Consider the following 22,551-nt stretch of genomic DNA (forward strand, 5'->3'; position numbering starts at 1 on the left):
GTAACGTTTTTATTTATTTATTTTTGTTATAAAACTACAGGGAGATTAGAAAAATAAAAATATGTACATTGTACATATTGTATGTATGTATGTATGTATGTAAGTATAAATTTTTATATAACAAACATAGTATATTTATATAAGACAAAAATACATTTATTCATAATCATAAAAAACTGAAGCATTATAATAATAGCAGATTACATAAGTAAAAATATCTAATACTGAAATATAAAGTAGGGAATATATAAGAACCAGCCGCAAATACAAAACAAATGAAAGAGAGAGGATCAAAATTCCACTAAATTATCCATCACATTCAATTATGAAAATAATGATGAGCGCAGGCTACCAGACAAATAGGTTAAAATAAATTCAGCTTTGTACAATAGTCAAACATATGCATTTTCATTGAGAAAATTTTGGTCAAGTGTTGAAATAAAGCATAGTTTAAATAATCTCAACATGTTCACTGGGGTTATATGTTTACTTCATTTATATGTATATTTTATTAAACATGAAAGGATTATTTTAAATTATATTTCAAGTTCGTCCGCAGCGCATTTCCCATCCTAAAAATGCACATACAAATTTATGCATGTATATACATATATATGTACTATTTAAGGGAACGTATCGGAATAGACTTCAATTTTATTTGCGTGCTTTGTTCTCCAAGTGGACACATTATCTGCTCTCGCAGCAGCCCATCTATATAATTATCAAAGCAAAGCGACCGTTTTCAATATAACACCGTTTCACTTTGTAATATTATTTCGAGTCGAAACTATCAGTGTTTATATTCGAGCATGAAACGCGAGCTCTGAAGAACGACTGGCGCAGTCACCGGACCGGAAACTGGTTCCATTTTCTTTTGATCACTCACCGTCACACGCGTTTGTTGTTCGCGCCTCGAAAAACTCCCAACACGATTTAACGCGATTACGCGAATTTTCCGCCGGCGTGCGAGATGAGCCGCGACTACTGCAGTGGCAATTTTCCGCGCGTGAATATTTGATCGGTGCCGAGATTAAAATCATTCCCGGTTCGGTCCAACTGCCGGATGGCAAATCGTCCTGTCCGCGTGAATGAAGGCCGAAATCGTAGCCTGGGGCACTTTTCCACTGCTCGCTACAATGATATCAATGTATGGAATAGTACGCGGTGAATAATTTAGGTATAACTACGGCATGTTGCTTTTGTGGCTACAGTTATCAAACTTTTCGATTGGATGCATCCCCTTCCCTTCTCAGCTACTAGTATGTACTCATGAGTTTATTTGATCGTTGCTTCATCTAGTGTTGTAATATATAATATAAATATAAATTATATTTTTATTATTTAGAATCAATTTTATTGTTCATACATTTGTTTTCGCAATTGAGTATACGGAAAAGCAGTAGCGCAGCGAGGGTAAGTGATGCCCGGAGTAAGATTTTTTTTGCGCTCCTCTCCCCCCCAGAATATACTCAAATATAAAATATATATGTATAGAAAGGACTTATATTCGCCACCTGCTCACATTGTGTTTTTCGAAGTGAACCTAAGATAATAAAATTTTGATATTTTGTGGAAAATATTATTATAGGTTGCTTTCGCGGCGCCCCCAAACATGATGCACCCGGGGCATCGTTACCCCCCATTCAAGTATAATTTATACCAAGGGTTTTCCAATCAGTCCATCGCGATCAACTAGTCAATTGCGAGGCAGCATCTGGTCGATCTCAATTATTACGATCGTGAATTTTGAAAATAATAATTATTTCCAAATTATTATTATAATTTTTTCAATTAACTTCTACCAAAGAAAAATATTTAAAACTCTTTTGGATGAAGTTGAGACACCTCACGAAGATTTTCCGATTTATAATGAAGGTGGTTGAGCAAAGGATTTGTTTTTGATAGGTTTTAAGAGTCATTACCTGAAATAAGAACTTTTAATTGAGAGAAAGAATAGTAGTGCGTACCTATTCAAAATAAGGAATGGCTTTTAAAACTAGAAATATTGAATCAAGAAGTTAATTGACTTTAAATTGGCAGTTTCTTATAATACGAACCTTTAAATATGAATACGAATAATTATGCTGTCTAGCGAAAATTATCTCGATTATTTTCCCAGTGGATTTTGGAACTTTGGAATTACAATTGATTGAATTTTAAAGTGACGTTACGCTGACACAATTGAAATTGTATGGAATCCAGAGAAATACTGATATTTAAAGTATGTATTGTAAATTTAAAATATGTATTTATAAAAAAAAAATACGAAAATATTAAAATTATTTTGTTTCTGCAGTTGGTCAACAAAATTTGGATTTAAAAATTGTGAGATTTAATCTACGACAAGATCAAAACGTCAAATGTAATTTTTTTTACGACGCCATTAAAAATATCACTCATATTTTTCATCGCGAGTGTTTTACACACATATGATTGAATCTCGTTCGTGTTTAAAATTGTGGATTAAGAATCATAAAATCGCAAAAACAGGAAATCTCCAGTGCGTTTCGAATCTTAAACAAATAAGGTATTGAGTGGCTTTTATGTATAAGATACTTTTCATACTGAAAGTTTTTAGTATTAAATAACGATTCGAGAGTAAGCAAAAGTTTCTAGCGTAAAAAAACTCAATCTGAAAGCATTTATTATCATTTTTTTTGCCTTCGTGCAACAAATTTCTTTTCGTATCTTTTCTTTTCAAGCTTTAGAAATTTAGGTCGAAGTTTGTAATGTGAGCTCAGTAAATTTCAGTTAAACGCGAACGTTACTTGTGAAACGAAAGCTTATATTATTAAACGAAATTTCGAACACGTCTTCCATGGAAAATGATATGTCATAAAATTTTATACGCAAAAATAGATACATAGGAAATTAAATATACCTTTTACGGCAGATTTTACCATGTAATTCAATATGCACTTAAATTTCCTCACTTCGAAATTTTATATTATCATAATTATATCACGCGAGCTTACGCCGAAGTAAAAATAATCCGAGGCAAAAATAGACCATTGGAAAGCAATCACATTGATATTAATTGATAAAGTTTTTGCTACTCGCATATGTGGGTCACGCCGTTGAAGTTATCTGAGAACTATCTGCATTGGCACAATCTACCCAGTATATTGCGGATAATCGTGCATTTCCCAAATTCGTAGGCCAATTCCAATTATCCGCAGGACTCTGTTCAATATACACAATGCTGCCAGTTTGCCCATGTTTGCGGGGAAACTTTCAAACTAGTCGCTCGGTTGATTTTTGCCTTATTTACGACGACACAATGTGGATTTATGGCACCGATACGACAACTCTAACTTCTGGCACGGGTTGCGTCGGTTAACCAACACGAACAGACTTTGTTGACAAGTGCGAATTTTGAGTAATTCCGCAATCAAACACAGGCACCGAGGCGATTGTCTTAGATACGTCCCTGAATCAAATATCATGCAAACACACTCGCTGTATAAATAAATACTAAAATTCTCACCTGTAATCTGTGCCGTCTCCCAGCTGTCTGACTGCAATCGGAAATTCAGAGAGGCCGTGGGATTTGAGAAGCTCTTGAAGTCTGACAAGTCCCTCATTGTTTTCGTAGATTATGGTGAAGGACTTCCATCCCCATGCCTTCACAATGTCGACGTAAGCCTGAAATCCATTTCATAAATTTATATATAATATATACACATTGTTTGTGCAGAACTCGTATAATATTATCGTATTTTTCAATCGTATGGAGGTGAATTTTCATTCTTTTCGAAATATTCCAAACGAGCAATTGGTTTTTTTTGCGATATGCATTTCAAGTTCGATTAATTTTACGGGAAACGATTTTGAAATTGAGCTCAATTTGTTCGGAAAAAATATGAAAGTCCCAAACGGAAAGTAAATGTCTATAAAATGCGATATGATGTTAGTTTGTGAGGTTTTATGTGTTTGCGATGCGAAAACAATGGAACATTACGTTACGATAAGGGTTTCTTGGCATTGTATGTGAAATATATTCATAAGATTTTTATGATGGGAATACAAATAGTTGCAAAATATAATACGTTAAAACTATGAATTTCACTACCGCGTATATTTTATTGCTCTAAAATGTATACATTTATATTTATGAAAACACGTATCAAAAATTAGTATTTATTTCAAATATAAACCAATATAAAATAATTGGCATTGTCTACAAATAATCCGCAAGGCAATTTGTTATAAAAGTTCCAATCATCAAAAGGAACAGAAGAAAATAAGTATATTTCAGACCGACTTATATACGTTATAAGACCCAAGAATGCTTTGAAAGAATCGATTAAGAACTGATTGATGAAATACGACACGCTAAATGGCATTCCTGAAATTGAGTCTCGACATTTTTTTCAGCGTTACAAACATTTATATTCGAAACTTTTTATTTTTTGTCGCCCTTTAAATCGACCAATATATGTACATAGTACACTGAATGATTTTAATTATGAATATTATAGTATTAAATAAATGTAAATATAAAATTCCTATAAGTATGAAATTTTACGAGGCAACCGAGTGCAGCATTTATAATTATATGAACTCACTTAACTTTTGAATGGGTTGTTACGTCGGAGCGAATACTATTTTATTTAATTTTATGTCCAAACTTTTAAAGGGGAAGGTTGCAGTGTGTGAATTGCGCATTTATATATATGTATGTATGTCCGTTGGAAAAGTTGGTTTAGAGCGTCGCAGTTAAGTGGTTGCATCCGCGGTTAAATTTAACCGGCCGTTTGTTCGCAGTACACGGCTAATTGCATTTTAACCGCGTGACTACATAGTCATATGACAATATTCTACACGAAGTAATTAAATAATTAATATATATTAAAAAATATATAGTATTTTACAATCAGTTAGTTGCGCTCTGTCTAATGTAATATTTGAAATTTACGTCCGACAGGTAAGATATTTTTTTGCGAAACAAAAGGGTTACATAGGATAAATGCAGCATGTTGAAATTCTCTAGAGTAAGCGCTAAAGTGTTAGCAGAGAACTAAACATAATATTACGGGGCGTTTTTGTATTGCAATAAGTCTTCTGGGAAATTATAGCGAAAATGTTGTTTAAAAGAGAGGAAAACGTAGGAAAAAAAATAACATTCTTTATCCACCTGTGTACTCTCGTTTGAGCACAAAACACTCGGATACCTCGAAATCGCTTAAAACACTTTACAAGCATTAAATTTTAAAATTGATCAGCATTAACGAATTTTCCGGCGACTAAATACAATTTATATCGCGAGACGAATTTGCTCGTTTCACCTGTGTAGCCTGTAATGACGTTATCGTCGTTAATGCGAATTTGAATGCGTTATTAACGGAGAAATTCCCATGCAAATTAGTGCGATTCAGCGATCCGAATCATTTTCCGATACATTCGACACGGTTTCTGCCGGAAAAAAGCATTCATACATACATAAATATATTTATAAAATGTAACACAAATAAGATTTTTGTAAATGACAGTTAGATTTTTTTTTTTAGTTAATGCGTTTTTGAGAATTTTAATTACGAACGAAAAAATCGAGAGTTTCACGTTTAACGACGCAATTTAAAGCGTTAATTCTTTTAACCTCTTTTTTTCTTCATTTTCTTATACACGGTTTGGAGAAAATTATAAAAGCAGACAGCGTGAAGTATTTTTTAGAAATGTAAATTTCTCCTTAGTATTTTATTACTTGGAATATTTTACAATTGAATCTAGTAAAAATGCTATGAATGGAATTTACAAAAACGAAAATGTTTCAAAATTGGAGTTATTTAAACTATCAACAACAAACTAATACTATATTTGTTGAATTTAATTACATATGAGCCGTTATATTTGAGAGTGGCCGAAGACCAAATTTCAGTTCCAAAAATACTATTTCTGTTTGACTTAATTCACATATTGTCATCATTTATTTCAATTCGATATTTTCAGAATCCCGAAAAAGTAGAATAAACGTCACCAGTATTTTTAAATATTGTTAAACGCAAAACATTATATTTAATGTTTTGCGAGAAATTTTTTGAAATGGAAAAAGTGGACTTAGGCCACTTTCAAATATAACGGTTCATATTAAATATATATTCTAATAGAAGCAATAATATCATTGTAAGTATGTAGTAATGTTTTACGTAGCTTTTGAATATTTTATATAAATTGATCAATATTTTATGCAAATTTGACACAAACTATGTAGGTATACATATGTACATGTATATTTAAAAAACAAACAATGCATTGGTTGTATTTTATGCAAATATATTTATGCATGTTTCAAAATTTTGAATTGAATATCATTTTAAAGCCTAGTTTATTTTGCATTTAAATTGATAAAATCTCCATTATTAAGTGAAATAGACTTTATACTCATGCATATACGATATTGAATATTTAAATTTCTTCAAATGAAATACAAAATAAATTTTTCGCAATTCAAGATCTTAACTCAACTTTAAATTCGCTATTCACTATACTTTTCAATGAAAAAAACCGCTTAGATACATACAAAACCGCTTAGATATATATATATATATATATATATATATATATATATATATATATATATATATATATATATATATATATATATATATATATATATATATATATATTATATATATAAGTCGATTTTTAGAGAGCCTTCCTCTCTAAAATTCATATGAAGGAGAGGGAGGTGGAGCTGAGAAAATTCGTAATCTCTCTCGAGTTGCGATCGCGAAGGAATCGTTCGCGGCTGAGAGATTCTGTAATCCCAAATGGATTATTAGTCATTAATCATCACAGTCCATAGAACAAGGACGGTGGGCTTATCAATATTTAATAAAGTTGAATTTAATGAATGAACGGGCAATTCAAACTCGAAACATGACGATAAATTCTCACCGTGAATTAACATTTGAACTATTTAGTTAGTCAATTTTTAAAATACATACATGTATATAATACATATGTACATATTCTGAATTTCACATTTTATGAGTGTTGTATATTATATATACACGAGTGATTTTGAGATCATTATATTTTCATCAGGAAAATAAACACATCTGAATTTATTATCGGCGACAAGCCGGCGCTTAATTGAACGATAACAAGAATTGCCGTTTCGTGGCGTCTATCATTAAATATGAATAAAACTAACCCAAAACCCCCTCAATCTCGTACCTCAAGGAACTCTTTCTCTCTACAAGGATTATATCAGTAAGAACCAAGGATGAGAATATGGGGAGGGCATAAGAGAGGGGAATGAAGGGCGCGTTTTAATCCGACTCTCGAAATTCGCCTTTGAGAACCATTAATTGAAACATTGCCGCCGGAATTGAATTAGGCGTCTGACAATCGCGTCGCTTCCAACTTTGCCAATTATTATTCGAGTAGTTCGCGGAAATTACCCCTCCCTTCCACCATCATTTTGAATCTCTTACCTCCAACAGGCCATGGTTGGTGAGTTTAGCGGTTTAAAAATCGAAACAGCTCTCTCGGACTAGTGTAATATCTCGAATGAATTTTCAATACAATTTTCAATTTTAATTTAGATATTTATTATACAACTACCTATAAATCCACTAAAGAAAAGTTTTGTGACCTACATAGATATAATAATTGACGAAACTGTATTAAATAGCAATACGAAAAATATTATTTATTACACTCTTTATTATACAAATACATATGTTTCGTAATGTGTACGTGACGTATCCGAAGCAACAATAACGGACACAACCTATTCATATTATACAGCAGTACATACTTGTCATGAATAACGTGACGTCATAGTGGCCAGTGCACCCGTACTAACAAAGTTGCTATATTCCTATGAATATTTTCGGAAACGTCATGTTGTGACAATATTGACAGGCAATATTGCGCTGTATCGTCGCGCTCTGTAATGTACATATATATATAAATCTATTTTGCATTGCACTTGTCTAAAACAAGCATTAACGTTCTGAAAACGGGTGGTGCTGTATTGTATGAATAGAAGTAGACTTTTCCGGGCAGTGTTATGCCGAGCTTTTGACGTGCATTGCTAGATAATTTTGTAAACAGACCTTTATTTATACTCGTATTAAAATACTATAATAATTATTTATGTAATTATTACAGTATCTAAATACTGTTGAAGCTAAGTGGTCAACAATTTGATTAAACTCCTGTTGATGGTAAGGTCTAATGATTCCACCTATAATTTGATTAAACGCTGCACTCAGTAGTTAAGGTGCACTTATTGCTATGACACCTAAAGAACAAATTATATTATTTTTTACATACATACATACGTATATGTATAACAGGAAGGCCTAACAGGTAAGCCCCAATGCACCTTTCTGGCCAATTACAAACATCGATATACAATTTTTAGAATAATTTTAACAAAGCATCATAGATAAAGATATTTTGACAAATTTTTGATAAACTAACCATCTTCAGAGCATTTTTTTTTTGAGATGCAGAAAAACTCGAAATTTGCGAATAATGGGCAAAAGTTGTCAATTTGTTGGAACCGTTTCAATGAAAATCAGATAAATTGGCAAATTCTGATAGGAAACGATTGACCTGGAGTCGCAAACCAAGGTTTGACCAGTGGGACTCGCATAACCAGTGGGACTCGAACCTGTGACCACTATGTTCTATGCCAGCCAGCCACTAGCCCAGTGCTGGTTATACCTGAACGATATTTTTTATCCACCAAATGATGGTTAAAAGGTTGCTTACGTGCGAGTTATTAAATGGAGGGGTCGATTATATTCGCCTAACGAAAAAAAATGCGAAATATTAATCAGATTTATCAGATAGATGGGATTATATATTATTATAATATATTTCGAGAGGCAGTGGAAAAATTCGGCGAGATAATATGTTAATTTTTCATTGTAAGCTCGTATCTTTACGAGGTGGAGGTGTTCGACTGAAAAGTGTATGGAAATTGTTTTACTTTTTTAGGCTATGTCTGTCAGGCATGAGCGCAGATTATATCCCATCGTTATGGCTATAATGAGAAAAGTTCAAATTTCCGAGAATTATCCGCGAATAACATTTTCAACGCGAAAAACCATTTCTCTAACGCCAAAGAAACTTACAGAAAAGATAGCAATCACATTTTAATTAAAACAAAACAATTTACTTTCGAATCGAACCAAGTATTCCACAACAATACATATAGTCTTAGTTGCAAATGGAAGTCGTTCACTTTGTTACGTTATATACATATGTACATCAGTGGCGTGCGGTGACTTTTCAAACAAGGGATGCTGTCTCTTGTTTGAAAAAAAAACCGACCAATTTATTTTTTTAAATTTTATTTTATTCTTCGTTCCTTTTTACAAAATTCATCGATAACCGCATCATAGAATTTTTTATTGTTTTTTAAATTTGACATTATTTTCTTTTCGATTGCAATTTTAGTAAGACCAGAGAGTCTTTCTTCACTTTGACTACTTCTGGTGAACGTTTTAATTCTTTTCATAGTCGAAAATGATCGTTCAGCCGATGCGCTCGTGGAAGGTATCGTACAAATTAATTGTATTAAACTAAATACTTGTTCCAAAACTTCTATTAGATCATCTTTCACAATTAATTCCTTTACGTCATTTATAGATTTCAAATGAAAATCTTGCGTTGAGTACATGTAAATTAATTCGCTTTTTAATTTCATCAAATCAAATTATTTTCCATAAGTTAGGTGGAGTGATTTAAATAGGATATCTGGAAAATTATTTTCATATTCTTTAAATTTTTTGACGTTAAAAAAAATTAAAAGAAATTTTAAATTTTCGATATCTCGAAATCGATTGGTTGTATTTACTGAAAGAGTTTCTAAAATTTCAGAATAGTGAAGTTTATACGTTGTTTTCACATCTTCTTCACATTCAGCATATTTTCTTTTTCTATTAAAATTTTTAGTTATTACTTTGTTCCACAATGAATCAAAATCGTCTTTTTTGTTATCTAAATATTTTACAAATTTTTTAATTTCACTTACGCAATACGATATGTCAAAGGTTTTTTTTTGTAAAATTTCAAATAAAAAATCTGCCGAATTAAATATTGCAGAAAATAAATGCAAATTGAAATTGAATTCAAACTCTTTTAAATAACGATGAAGGACTTCAGCATTTATGACAGCATCAGTATCCCATTCGTCTTCATCATTAATTATTTGATTAAATATTTCCATTAATTCTGTTTGATATTCTAATACCATATTTAAAATTTTGCTATTGTAGTTCCATCGTGTAGGGGCAGCAGTGGGAAATCGTTTTTTTATTTGACAATCGAGAAGGGAAATTCTTCTTGAAGACTTACAAAAAAAAGTTGAAAATGACAACATACGGCTGAAAAAACGTTTGCATCCGGATATATGGTTAACAGATTGCGACAAAACTAAATTCAATCTCTGAGCGTAACAATGGACAAATAAAGAATTAGGACAAATATCTCGAATTTTTCGTTGCACTCCATTATGCTCCCCGGACATTACAGCCGCTCCATCATACGTTTGTGCAATTAATTTGTCCAAACAACCAAATTCTTCCAAGGTCTCACGTATGTGCTGAAAAAGAGAATTAGCTGTTCTATTGGGACTAACATCGACAAATCCAACTAATCTCTCCTGAATTTCATTGTTTTCATCTACATATCTAAAAATAGTAGATAGCTGAGCTTTGCGACTGATATCTGTAGATTCGTCCACAATTATGGAAACAAATTTTGATGCACGTATTTCAGTTTTAATCTCATCTAGCAAGACTTTTGATATTGCGGATACCAAGTCATTTTGTATATGGTTCGATAATCCAGTAAACACCGTAGAGTTATCTAAATGAGTTTTCAATTTTATGTCTGATTCACTCAACAGATACAGCAATTCAATATAATTCCCTCTATTTTACGATTCCTGGTGTTCAAAATGTCCTCGTAAAGGTTGTTCTTGTTTTGCTAAAAAACAGATCGCGCTTATTAATTTCGACAAAATGTATCTATTTGCAGTAACTTCTTTGTTGTGCATTTCAATATTTGCTTTAAATTGAGCACTTAAAAAATTTTCTATACGAGGTCCCTTTCCAAATTTTTTAAATTGAGCAGCAGAACATATGTGAGCTTGAGAACATTCATGTCTCTTGCGCGATTTACTTAAATTGTTTAGGTCAGAAAATCCAAATTTACTCCAGACATTCACTTCTTGAGAAAATAAAATACATGGCCAACAGAATAATTTCGTTAAGTGAGCACATCCACAAATCCATGAAATTTTTTCGTATGTTTCTGTGTTAAAATACCTTTTAAATGTTTTTGTTTTAGACTGAATATTTAATATTGGTGTGGGTTTGGGGCTCTTAACAATAATCTCCTTTTCATTAAATGGGAGAGAAGCAAATCTTCTTTTCAGCACATTTTCAATTAAACAATTGCAATTATTATTGATCTCGACGACAAGTCCACTCTCATTGTTATTTTCGATATCCATATTAAAGGCAATAATGAAAACTCGTAAGTAGTGGAACAGTAAACTAAAAATAAAGTTAGACGAAACTAATTAAAATGAAAACTTAATTCAAAAGTAAAAAATAACCAACTTACAGTATAAATGATTAACTTCGTCTAAAGAAATGAATCGGCTAGCTTTTTGATAAATAACTTGGGGCGTAGCGTGCGGAAATATCGATCAACAGCGGCTTCCAAGTGAAACTCAATAGATAAGCAAACAGAGAAACCGAATCCACCGTAGAGGTTAAACAAGTGTCAACGCGTCCGCGCGAATAAGACAGCCTCATAGTGCGCATGCGCAAATGGGATCGGTATCGACTCCGAATCCATGACGCGGGCGCACTTCAGTCAGCGTCTACTCGCCAGCGTCACTCGCCTGTGGCCGGCCGGCCGGCCGCCCGCCTATGCGAATCCTTAATAAAAATTATCAAAAGATCCTATATAATGCATCATGTAACAAAAAACACGTGATATGTGAAATATATATATATATATATATATACTCATAAACTACATCATAATCACGTACATCACTAAGAATACATCGAAGCGAAATTCAAATATTTATTAAAAATACTCTTGGCTTTTTAAAGTTATAGGGGATGCGCCGCATCCACCGCATCCATGGACCGCACGCCACTGATGTACATATGTTTTGAAATATGAAAAGTTGCTCTATTTGAAGCAGAAGTTTTAATTTAGTTTTCATCGGAAACACGTGTCAGGTGTGGCGGGGGGTGGGGGGGGGGTGCAACTTAACGGCGCGTTAACTGCAGTTAACGGCGCGTTAGTTTGCAGATCGTTGAGAACAACTATAAATTACACCGTTTGAGAACCGGGTGCGACAGTTGAGAACGGCTACTCGACACTATCGGGTACGATGTGCGTGTGACCTGCTCTCATGATATATGAAACCCTCACCGAAATTGGGCAAACAACCCGAGAAAATTCAATTTAATTCATTAAATACACACCAATCTCTGCTATTGTGTATATTATTATATACATATGTATGTACATAAAAGTTTTAAATTTTAAATTAAAAACGGTCGAAATTCAAATAAATTTGAATCCTATACCCACAACGTACACAATGTACATACATATACATATGTATGTATAACCTTTGTTTTGTTAGTTGGAAAATACACAGCATACGGATGGGCGACTTCAAATTAATATAAAATTTAAATGAACCCTTTCAGAAGACAAACATAAATAGTATGGAAACGATTGAAGCTTTGTATTCTAAAGGCCTACGAGAAGATATGTGTATACAATTGAAAATGTAAAATTTAATGAAAATATGTTTAATAATCTTAAAATTTTATTGAAAATAACAAAAATAGAACGATATTGTGTTTTAGAATCGATGAACTCAAGTTAATTGGTAAAGTTATCAAGTTACGTACAATAGCTTGAATTAAAGTGTAGAATTTGATAATAGCTTGAATTATAAGTGCTTGGAGATTGAACATTGACTTTAAACTAAATAGTAAAGAACATCTTTTACATATATTATACAAGAAATAATTACATATATACATATATAGGTATATTCAAAGCAGAATTTCAATAATGCCAGAATATCAATAATAATCACTTTCATAAAATATGAGATTGGAAACTTTGAATCTCTTCACATTGGAAACTAATTTCCATACGATAAACCTAATAACGCTTAATAAAAACACTCATCTAAGAGGTCATACTCCCAAATATATATTTTTCATAAAAAAAGTTTGAGATTTCTTCTTTTCGAACAGAGTAATTAAGATTTGAAAAAGTCTACCGAATAAATTAGTAACTTAAACAATTTTAAAAATAAACTTGATAATCTCCTAAAAAACAATGATTTTTGTAGTTTTTCTTTTTCGGTTTATTCTTATCGTATTTTTTACAATTTCATTTCCTTTGATTGTTTATATATTTTTTTTTATTGATATCATTGACAAACCCGTTGGGTCTATCAGCTATGTCGAATATGTATAGAAAAAAATGAAGAAAATATGTGGGGTGCGATGAATGAGAGTTGCTCAAAAAAACGACGAATGGAAGGGTGGAAGCGAATTGGAGGGATCTTCACCCAGCAGTAGATGTAGATAATGGTAATAAAGTCGGATTAAGAGAATATTCATATGTACCGTGCTTTGATATCACGACGGTATTTAAATACATTATTGACAAAACAAAATTTTCAAATGAAACTGTATCAGCAGTCAATAATTATAAAAATCTTATACAATATGTATGTATGTATGTATGTACATACATATATAGTTATACAAGAAACAAAACATATACATAAACTTTAGGCTTCGTCGTCAGAAACTCACGCGCCTTTAACAGCACCAGAGTGACGCGTTTACTGTATACTACATTGGTGCGCAGTTTGCTTGAATCTGGCTCGGCCATATGGAGTCCTAATCATTTAAGGTACACGCTAATGTTAGAGAGGGTGCAAAGAAAATTTCTTCGCTATCTCTACATGAGAGAGTTTGGGCGCTATCCCTACTTATTTCCCAGTAAGTTTGCCATGGGCTCCTTGGGCTTTGACTTCTTAGCTTCACATAGAAACAATCATCTTGGTAAGCTTTTTCTAAAAATTCTAAGGGGTGAATGTCATCTTCCTGAAGTTCTGTGTTATCTTAAACTTAGGGTACTTGAGAAACTGAGAGAATCTCGCTCCAGAATTCTATTCCTGCCTATTCGGGCCAGAACTAATGTGCTTGATGACTCACCCCTTTCAAGAGCCATTCGACTATTTAACCTGCTTTCTGGGAGCCTTGATGTTTTTACTTAATCATACAGTTCTGTCAGGCAGCATATTTTAAATGACTTCTAGCTACATACATATTTACACATGTTGTTTTCATTTTGTAATTTTATTATTTAGCATAATGTGTATGTATGTTGGTTTTATCTTTATTTATATATGTATGCTATTTTTTATTTTTATAGATATATGAGTAATTTATCTTTATTTATGTGTGTTTATGTGTATATGCATGTATAATGTTTGTATGTTTATGGATGTATGTAATGTATGTGTATGTGTATATGTATATGTATATGTATGTTTATGTGAATATATATATATATATATATATATATATATATATATATATATATATATATATATATATATATATATATATATATATATATATATATATATGTGTAGGTGTGTATGTATGTATATGTATATATGTGTGTATTTTTATATTTATGTATGTATGTATGTGTATTTGTGTATACGTGTAAGTATTTGTGTATATATGGATGGTGTACATATATGTTTATATAATTGTCTTTGGCCAGGAAGGCGCATTGGGTTTACCTGTTAGGCCTTCTTGGTGTAAATTAAATAAAAAATAAAAATAAATAAATAATATAGAAAGTGACTTCTTTCGTGGGGAGATTCATAATACACCCCTTTTACCAGTGCGAACCTAGAGATAAAAACCCTGTATAGCATAGTTGTATAGTATATACATATATATATATATATATATATATATATATATATATATATATATATATATATATATATATATATATATATATATATATATATATATATATATATATATATATATATATATATATATATATATATATATATATATATATATATATATATATATATATATATATATATATATATATATATATATATATGTAGTGTGTATATTAAATATATAATAAATAAAGTAAAAATGAAACATATAGAGTGCGAGAGCGCGATACAGAGGGTGGGTGGGATGCGTTCTCAATTTCTATGTAGGGCCAACTGGCGCAAAACAATTCCGAGGGTCCCCGAAGGGTTCGGAAGCGAGCGTTAGGGGCCTCTGAGACCCCGCTCTTCCGCAACATACCGTTTAATATAATGCTCGGGTCCCGGGACGGTCGCTGACAAAACCCATGATGTATTATGCCCGAGCGTGACCCTTTCAATTGGCCCCTCGGACGCTCGCGACACCCGGGGAAATCCCTTCATCTCTCCTCTCTACCACCCCCTGCCCACCCAAATCATCCTAGGGTGTTTATATTTTGTCGAAACCCGGAAACTGAACCGTCCAGTTAATAAGTTCCAGCGAGAAGTGCCCGAGCGTACGATGACAATTGACAAGTTCTACGTAGATACTCGTAGAGGTGTCGTTAGAGTGATTTCCTCTCGGGTGGCTTCCGGAAAAACTGGAACATTTCATCTCAACACCGATTCTACAATCTACAATCCCATTATTAAAACTTTCAACCGAGACTCATTTTTAAAAGTTTGCGGAGAGGTCTATTTGATTCGTCGGTGGCTTTTGAACTAAAATTTAATTGGAAAATGGTGTTTTAATACCCAACTCCCGCATATATTCATGCATGAATAATACTGTTTAACAAGTTTACGATTTTTGTTTTACTGTAAATAAAATTTGGATTATATAACGGGTTTATTTTTGGGATTTCAATTTACCGTGAAATTTCATAAATCGGTAAATGGTATATGATTTTCCCTACTACCGATATATCGATATTCACCGGTTTATGAGAAAAAAATTTCATGGATTAGTTAACTAGCTGTATGTGGTTACTTAAAACGTTAGCCTAAATTGAATCATAAATAATTTAAAAATAAGTCTCAGGTGAATAATGTCATATAAATGAATTAAAGTAAATTTTATTTTCATTTTTAAGCCAATCATATTTATTTATTAAAAGTTAAGACCATGTGAAAGTTTCGGTCATAATTGAAACAATCGTCTTATCATATTTATTACGATTTGGTTGGTCTGTATTGGCACATTTAATACTAATAATGAAATTTTGTTTAATTATATGCCTGTATATGTACTTAATTCGCAATAAAATATTTTCCGGTAATTACTGGTACATTTTAAAATTTACCGATATTTACCGATAGCTAAATTCTTACGATTTACCGGTAAACCGGTATTGCAATCCCGGTCGGTTTGTTTGCACACTTTTTTAATTCAAATAGAAATTGAAATAGCAGTTTATGAATAAATTTTTAAAATATCAAAGAAAAGGCGAATTTCAGTCCGTTTCATTTTTGAATTCGATTACTTCGTAACCTAAAAATGTAAACAAAAACATTTATAAGGTAAAGGTGCTATCAATGTTTTAAATAGTCAATAATGACTTGGAAAATTTCGATATTTATTAAAAAAAAGGGATTAATACAAACATCGACTTGATGAAAATTATTAATTATTATTCTAACTGTTATAATGCTTTTATTATAAATGTAAAATAAATAATTTTTTTCTCTTTGTTATATTTTCGACCATTGTTAGCGCATTACAGATTACTGTACTGCCACAATGGCTCAAACTCAAAACACTAGTAAAAGTATACTTTTGCTGCTAGTATGAAATCGCTGTAACATGTACATACATATTAAAAAAATAAAAATCACTATTGTTGCGTAAAGATAGGACAACACGTCAGTGCACGCCGCCCAATCAGCGCGCGGTACCAATCATCTAATCAGGGAGCCCGACTTATCGACCAATCGGAGAGCTCGGCTCACCGACCAGTAAGCGAGCTCAATTAAACGACCAAACCCGCGCGGCTTACAAAATATGTATAAAAGTCGGTGGGTTGGTCTCAGGATTCATTCGGAAGACCACCAGAAGACCACCATCTATTAAAGATCTGAAACCTACTTGATTGTTTTCTTGTACCTCGACTTCACTCCCCTTACCTATGAATACTCTTCATTATCTTAATCATTTAGTCTATATTTTGATAATTGACATGTTTATGGAGTAAATATTGTAAATTTTAATTTACGAGTTTTACAAAATTGAATAAATTAGTTAATCTTTTGCCCGAGTGAAAGTCATCGACTTCACAAAAAAGGAAATGTGATGATGTACGCGTTCCATGCGTTCATTTCCATCCTACGCATATTTTTTTATCACGGCTAAAAAAAATAAAAAAACCAAAATGCCATAAATTGAAATGAATGAACGAGCGAAGGTCCCATAAATTGTCCTTAATTTGACCACGTCCAACCCGCGGAGAAATGGGTCAATTACTCACTGTTCCGCGGTCGAATACGTGCCGATGGGAGATTCTTCAGCGATTTCGCGATTTTTCCTCTGCCGTGTCAAAAATTTTTCACAGAGATATGTCACGAGTGAGAGAAAAAATACTTTTTTATGTTGAAAAATCGTCACCGTCGCGCCGGGGAAAAAAATAAAAGGAAAGCTCACTACACAGGTCACGGTTCGAATGTAACGGATGGGAAGCGATATAAAGAAAATATCTTTCTTCTATAAGTATAATACATACTACCCATATATAAAGCTAAATACGCATTCTTACGATTGTGACGTTTCAATGATGAATTAAGTTCAAGAAGAGTAGCCGCGTCGGGTTATCTCAAACCGCGGCTTAAATTATACACCTAGACGAGCTAAAGGGTAAGTTTTGATTTTGATAATGCTAAGGGTTGGTATCTTAAAGTTTCAGGTCGCCGCAACTCGCCACAACTGAACACTTTTCAGCTCTCAATGCGAATTTCAGTTATTGTCGGGATTGTGGGATTGTTTCTCGTAAGCTCGACGAGTAATTTACGACTTTTAGACCGACCGTACTGTATGAGAGAGTAGACTTGAACTGAATCTCTTTACATAGAACTCAAACTCGTATATAATAGATACGTGTGTACATATATGCAGAATAGCGTTTACCATATGTAATAAAAGTATATCGCTTCATACAAAAATAAGTGGATATTATTAGAATATGAATATATGTATGTACATACATATGTAGGCACTTTCAAACTCAACTTAAATCAAAATTTATTTTCGTCACGTATGAAAGTTCTACATCATAATATATGTATACTGAATTGAAAATTGAAAATCTTCAGAATAAAATAGCAACTTCAGCTGTAGGACTTATGCCTCACATAATCCGACAAAGCTTACGTGTATTAAGTTCCAAAGTCTGAATTTAATCTCATACGGATTCAGTGCATTCACGTATTTCCGTATTTTCTAAATATGTATGTGTACATACATACATATGAACTTATATTCAACTTTCTGAATAAATATATTCTTGTGACATTGAAACAACGCACACGTAATGCAAATGTGATTTCTAAATTTAAATGCGATGGAATGTGTGTGATTTGCTCACCTTGCTGAGGGTGGTTGGATGAGGGTAAAGATTGACCAGGCAGCTCTCCCTCATCAGTCTGTAATCCCAACGGGTTTCCAGATGTGGCATTTCCATTGTGTCGCAGATCGACTGGACATGGCTGGCCGCGTGTGCACTCTGTGGTCCAAAAATCGCGGCTACACCACTGCGAAGCAGGTGACATACTGAAACAAAAATATTGATTAGTTGTCTAGTAATAGTAAATAATTCTAATCCTTATAGAAAATAGAACACGAAATAACATTTAGTGCAAATTAGTAAAAATAAAAGTGAAATATAAAACGCCTATGATTTGTATGTAAGTTCATCAGTTAACAAGTTGAGTTTTGTTAGAACTTTTATTTCACGATGGCATTTTTATATTACAATTTGAAAAATGCACATGTGCAGCTGCTTTTTTTTTAAAAAAAAGTCAATATACCATATATTAAGATTTTTGCTCATTTATACGGTTTCAACAACGTATACACACCTACATTAGGCCGTATTGAAAAACGCAAATGTTTGTAACGTTTAACAAACTAATACATTACATACAAGTTTATAAATACAATATTTGCGGATATTTGTAATTATATGTACATATATATAAGAGTTCCTATTTTGTATATGATTTTGCTGCTGTCTGTGACATAGTATATTACCTTGTCTGTAAATAATACGTCTGGCAAAATGAGAAGAGTCAATTGGAAAGAGTCAATCTCCACGCGTTATTGAATTCTTATATATGTATGTATGTATGTGCATATACACAGGGCCGCCGAGAGGAAACCCGGGCCCTGGAAAAATAATTCCATAGCTTTTGAGAAACCAAAATAATCATCTTATAGATATGTTTTTAATATGCGAAAAATCTATCAGAACAATAGTTCTAATAAGAAAATAAATACCTTTATGCATGTTAAATGCTATTTTTTTTTAATAATCGAATAAGAAAGTACGATATAACGGGTACGAATCCACATGGACACAAATAATGTGCGGATTGAAAAATAATAAACATTTAGCATTAAAGGAATATATGTAGAATAATATAAAATATCAATATTGATCAATTGAACGTCCCAACACTTTAACCTTAGCTTGCCCCCCCTCTATCGGTGGCCCTGCATTTACATAAAATAAAGAAGGATTTTCTGCATTTTATAATAATTTTTAAAAAAATTACTTCTTATAAAATATTGTATATGTAGAGATAATTCAGTATTAAATTTTCGAAAAATAAATTTTATCAACAAAAATTGAATTTGAGTAAACTGAAGTTCATTGAGATCGTAATAAATTCCAGTCAATTAATCACACGTTTCGCTCACTTTGATAATTATATTGAGAAATTTCACGAAGAGCATAATCGAGTAATATTTTGTTTGCTAACTTTCATTCGACAAAGTTGTTGAGTTCGTTGATCTAATTGAAAATTTTCAATTATGAGCTTTCCTGAGAGTTCTCACATACCTAGAACTAAGTAAGCCTCGTACCATACCGGTGTGATTGACGTCCATACACACAAACACACGTGTGCTTGCACATTCATACATATGTATGTGTGCACTTGGTTGCAGATAAGAAGTATTTTCGCGAAGAAAACCAACGGTCGCTTGAAAGCTCTCCGCAGGCTTTTGTGCCCAGCGGGGAGGTTTTTGAGTGAAACTCGACGACTTCAAAAGCCGAATAGAAATAAAGAAACTTTCAGTTTTAGTACAGTTTTGCAGAAGCTTTGGTACACCATGGCTCACTTTCTGGGTAATACCTAATATTCGTCGGCTGCATTAAGGAGAATGCATTCGGATGCAGGTGTTGAACATAACGACCGTCCGCAGTACCATTAAATATCCCCCGAAAATTGCACACTCCGTATTCTTTGAAAATTCACTCGCAAAGTTGTGACAGTTAAAAAGTAATTTTTCGCACGAGTAATACTTTTTCACGTACAGAGTTTTCCTTCAACTCTGTATATAACGTACATTCGTACGTTACATGCGCACGTGCGTGTGGAAAGTTTTCCAATCAAAACTTTTCCACTAGAAAAGCGACCATCGTGTATAATAAGCGTGGACGATCTCTAAATCCAATCGTTGCTCTTTGATCATACTACGTAACATATTTTATTAAGTAATTATAATTATATTGTTTTAAATCGGAAAACTCCTAGAATTGAATATTAAAGATTCTTGGAAAATGGTTCCTTGAAATATTATAATATTATATATTAGGGTTTAGGTAACCGACAAAGTGTATATTTACGCCCTTGGTTAAAATATATAAATAAATTAATAAATAAAATTTCATACATTTTCACATTATCAACATATGCATAAAGTATTTACATGTTTACATAAAAAACTTTAGCTGCATAATTTTTATTGTTACAGAGAATAAGATAAATTTGTAAATAAGAATAAATTCATTAGTCAGTCTGTATAAAATACAAAAATATAACCTGAAGTATTTACTTCAGAAGATTTTACCATAATTGTGAGTTTTATCATGAATCCATATCGATGTATGTATGATGGTAATAATAACATTGTACCGTATTATGATCTATCAAATGCTTCAATTTATGCCTCATATAGTTTTTATTAGAATCCACAAGAAAAATCACTAAAATATTTTACGCACAATTGAAATAAATACACATGTACATATATTTTCACCCCACGGCAAAACGTAGAAATATTTCAAATTTAAAAGCCACCAAAACTGTGATTTTATTTCGATTCGATAAGATAGATAGATAGATGCGTACTAGACATTTCTCTCGCCATTTTGAAGGGGAAGTAGAGTAAAAAAAATAGATGGAAACGATTCCTTTTTTCTTTTCTTTTTTTGAATCTCAAACAATCTCGCAAAAAAACCTTCATTCAAACGCGCAGCGTACAAAGAAAAATCGAGTTTTATTTTTTCGAGATTTGCTAGGCATGATCTCGCAAAAGATTCATAATGCGGTACTTTAAAAATTTAATCTCAGATATTTGTGTGTTTTGTTCATTTACCTGTACACCTAATGAAGGTAAATTTATTTTTTCTGAAAATATAACAATATAATATATGTACATACATATGTATTTGTAAATACGAGTGTTTTAAATGGCAATATCAACCTATGAATACGATTATTTACAATAATATTTAATCAAATATTTACGTTGAAAAATAACATTGATTTTGAAAATACGGTGGTAAAAGATATTGATCAATCTCGGCGTATTTTCCTAGGGTGAAATTTTTCTCTGGCTTATTTTTATTGTGCATTTGAATCAAAGGCGATGTCGTCAATCAAAATAAACTCCAATTTCGACAGTGTGTATGTCATTTTCACTTCAAATTTATACCGCTTTGCAAAAACCCCTTTGTCATCAATAAAAGGCGAGCTCCTATAATAGATTTAATTTAATTTTGAACGTATTGTACGGCTTTTAAGCTCGAGTTTATCATTTCGGAAATTCCATTTAAATACATACATATATTTCGGCGCGTCAACAAACATTTAGGAGATGGGGAGAGACAAGAGGGGGTTTTGAATTCCTCTTTTTAATATGTATTTTGTTTTAAGCGGTAAAGCAGACACAGACAAAAATGAACGTCAATCAAACGCCATGGCCGACGCCATATAAAGGTTGGGCGTCGCTTTTATATATTGGGAAGCGACTTGGCGGCTTACGGTGATACGTCTAATGAAATATATATATGTATATATATATATATATATATATATATATATATATATATATATATATATATATACATATATATATGTACATATATTCATATATATGGCAGTATGTATAGATATGTATATGTATATTTACCATATTGCGAACACGCAATATTATAAAATATATTGTGTGAAAAACC

At 32.2% G+C, this 22,551-nt stretch overlaps 1 protein-coding gene across 6 annotated transcripts in view; it reads right to left on the minus strand.

Annotated features, from left to right (window-relative positions):
• KaiR1D (Kainate-type ionotropic glutamate receptor subunit 1D) overlaps positions 1-22,551 on the minus strand; it is a 100,635-nt gene that overhangs the window by 42,280 nt on the left and 35,804 nt on the right. For all 6 annotated transcript variants that reach the window (XM_077438977.1, XM_077438976.1, XM_077438974.1 and 3 more), the window contains exons 4-5: positions 18,673-18,857; positions 3,488-3,645 (exon numbers count right to left, since the gene is read on the minus strand). In XM_077438977.1, the coding sequence (XP_077295103.1) occupies positions 3,488-3,645; positions 18,673-18,857 (343 nt within the window). The remainder of the gene's footprint in view (positions 1-3,487; positions 3,646-18,672; positions 18,858-22,551) is intronic.

This window comes from Arctopsyche grandis, chromosome 9 (genome assembly GCF_051622035.1).
Source record: "Arctopsyche grandis isolate Sample6627 chromosome 9, ASM5162203v2, whole genome shotgun sequence".
Classification (NCBI taxonomy): Eukaryota; Metazoa; Arthropoda; class Insecta; order Trichoptera; family Hydropsychidae; genus Arctopsyche; species Arctopsyche grandis.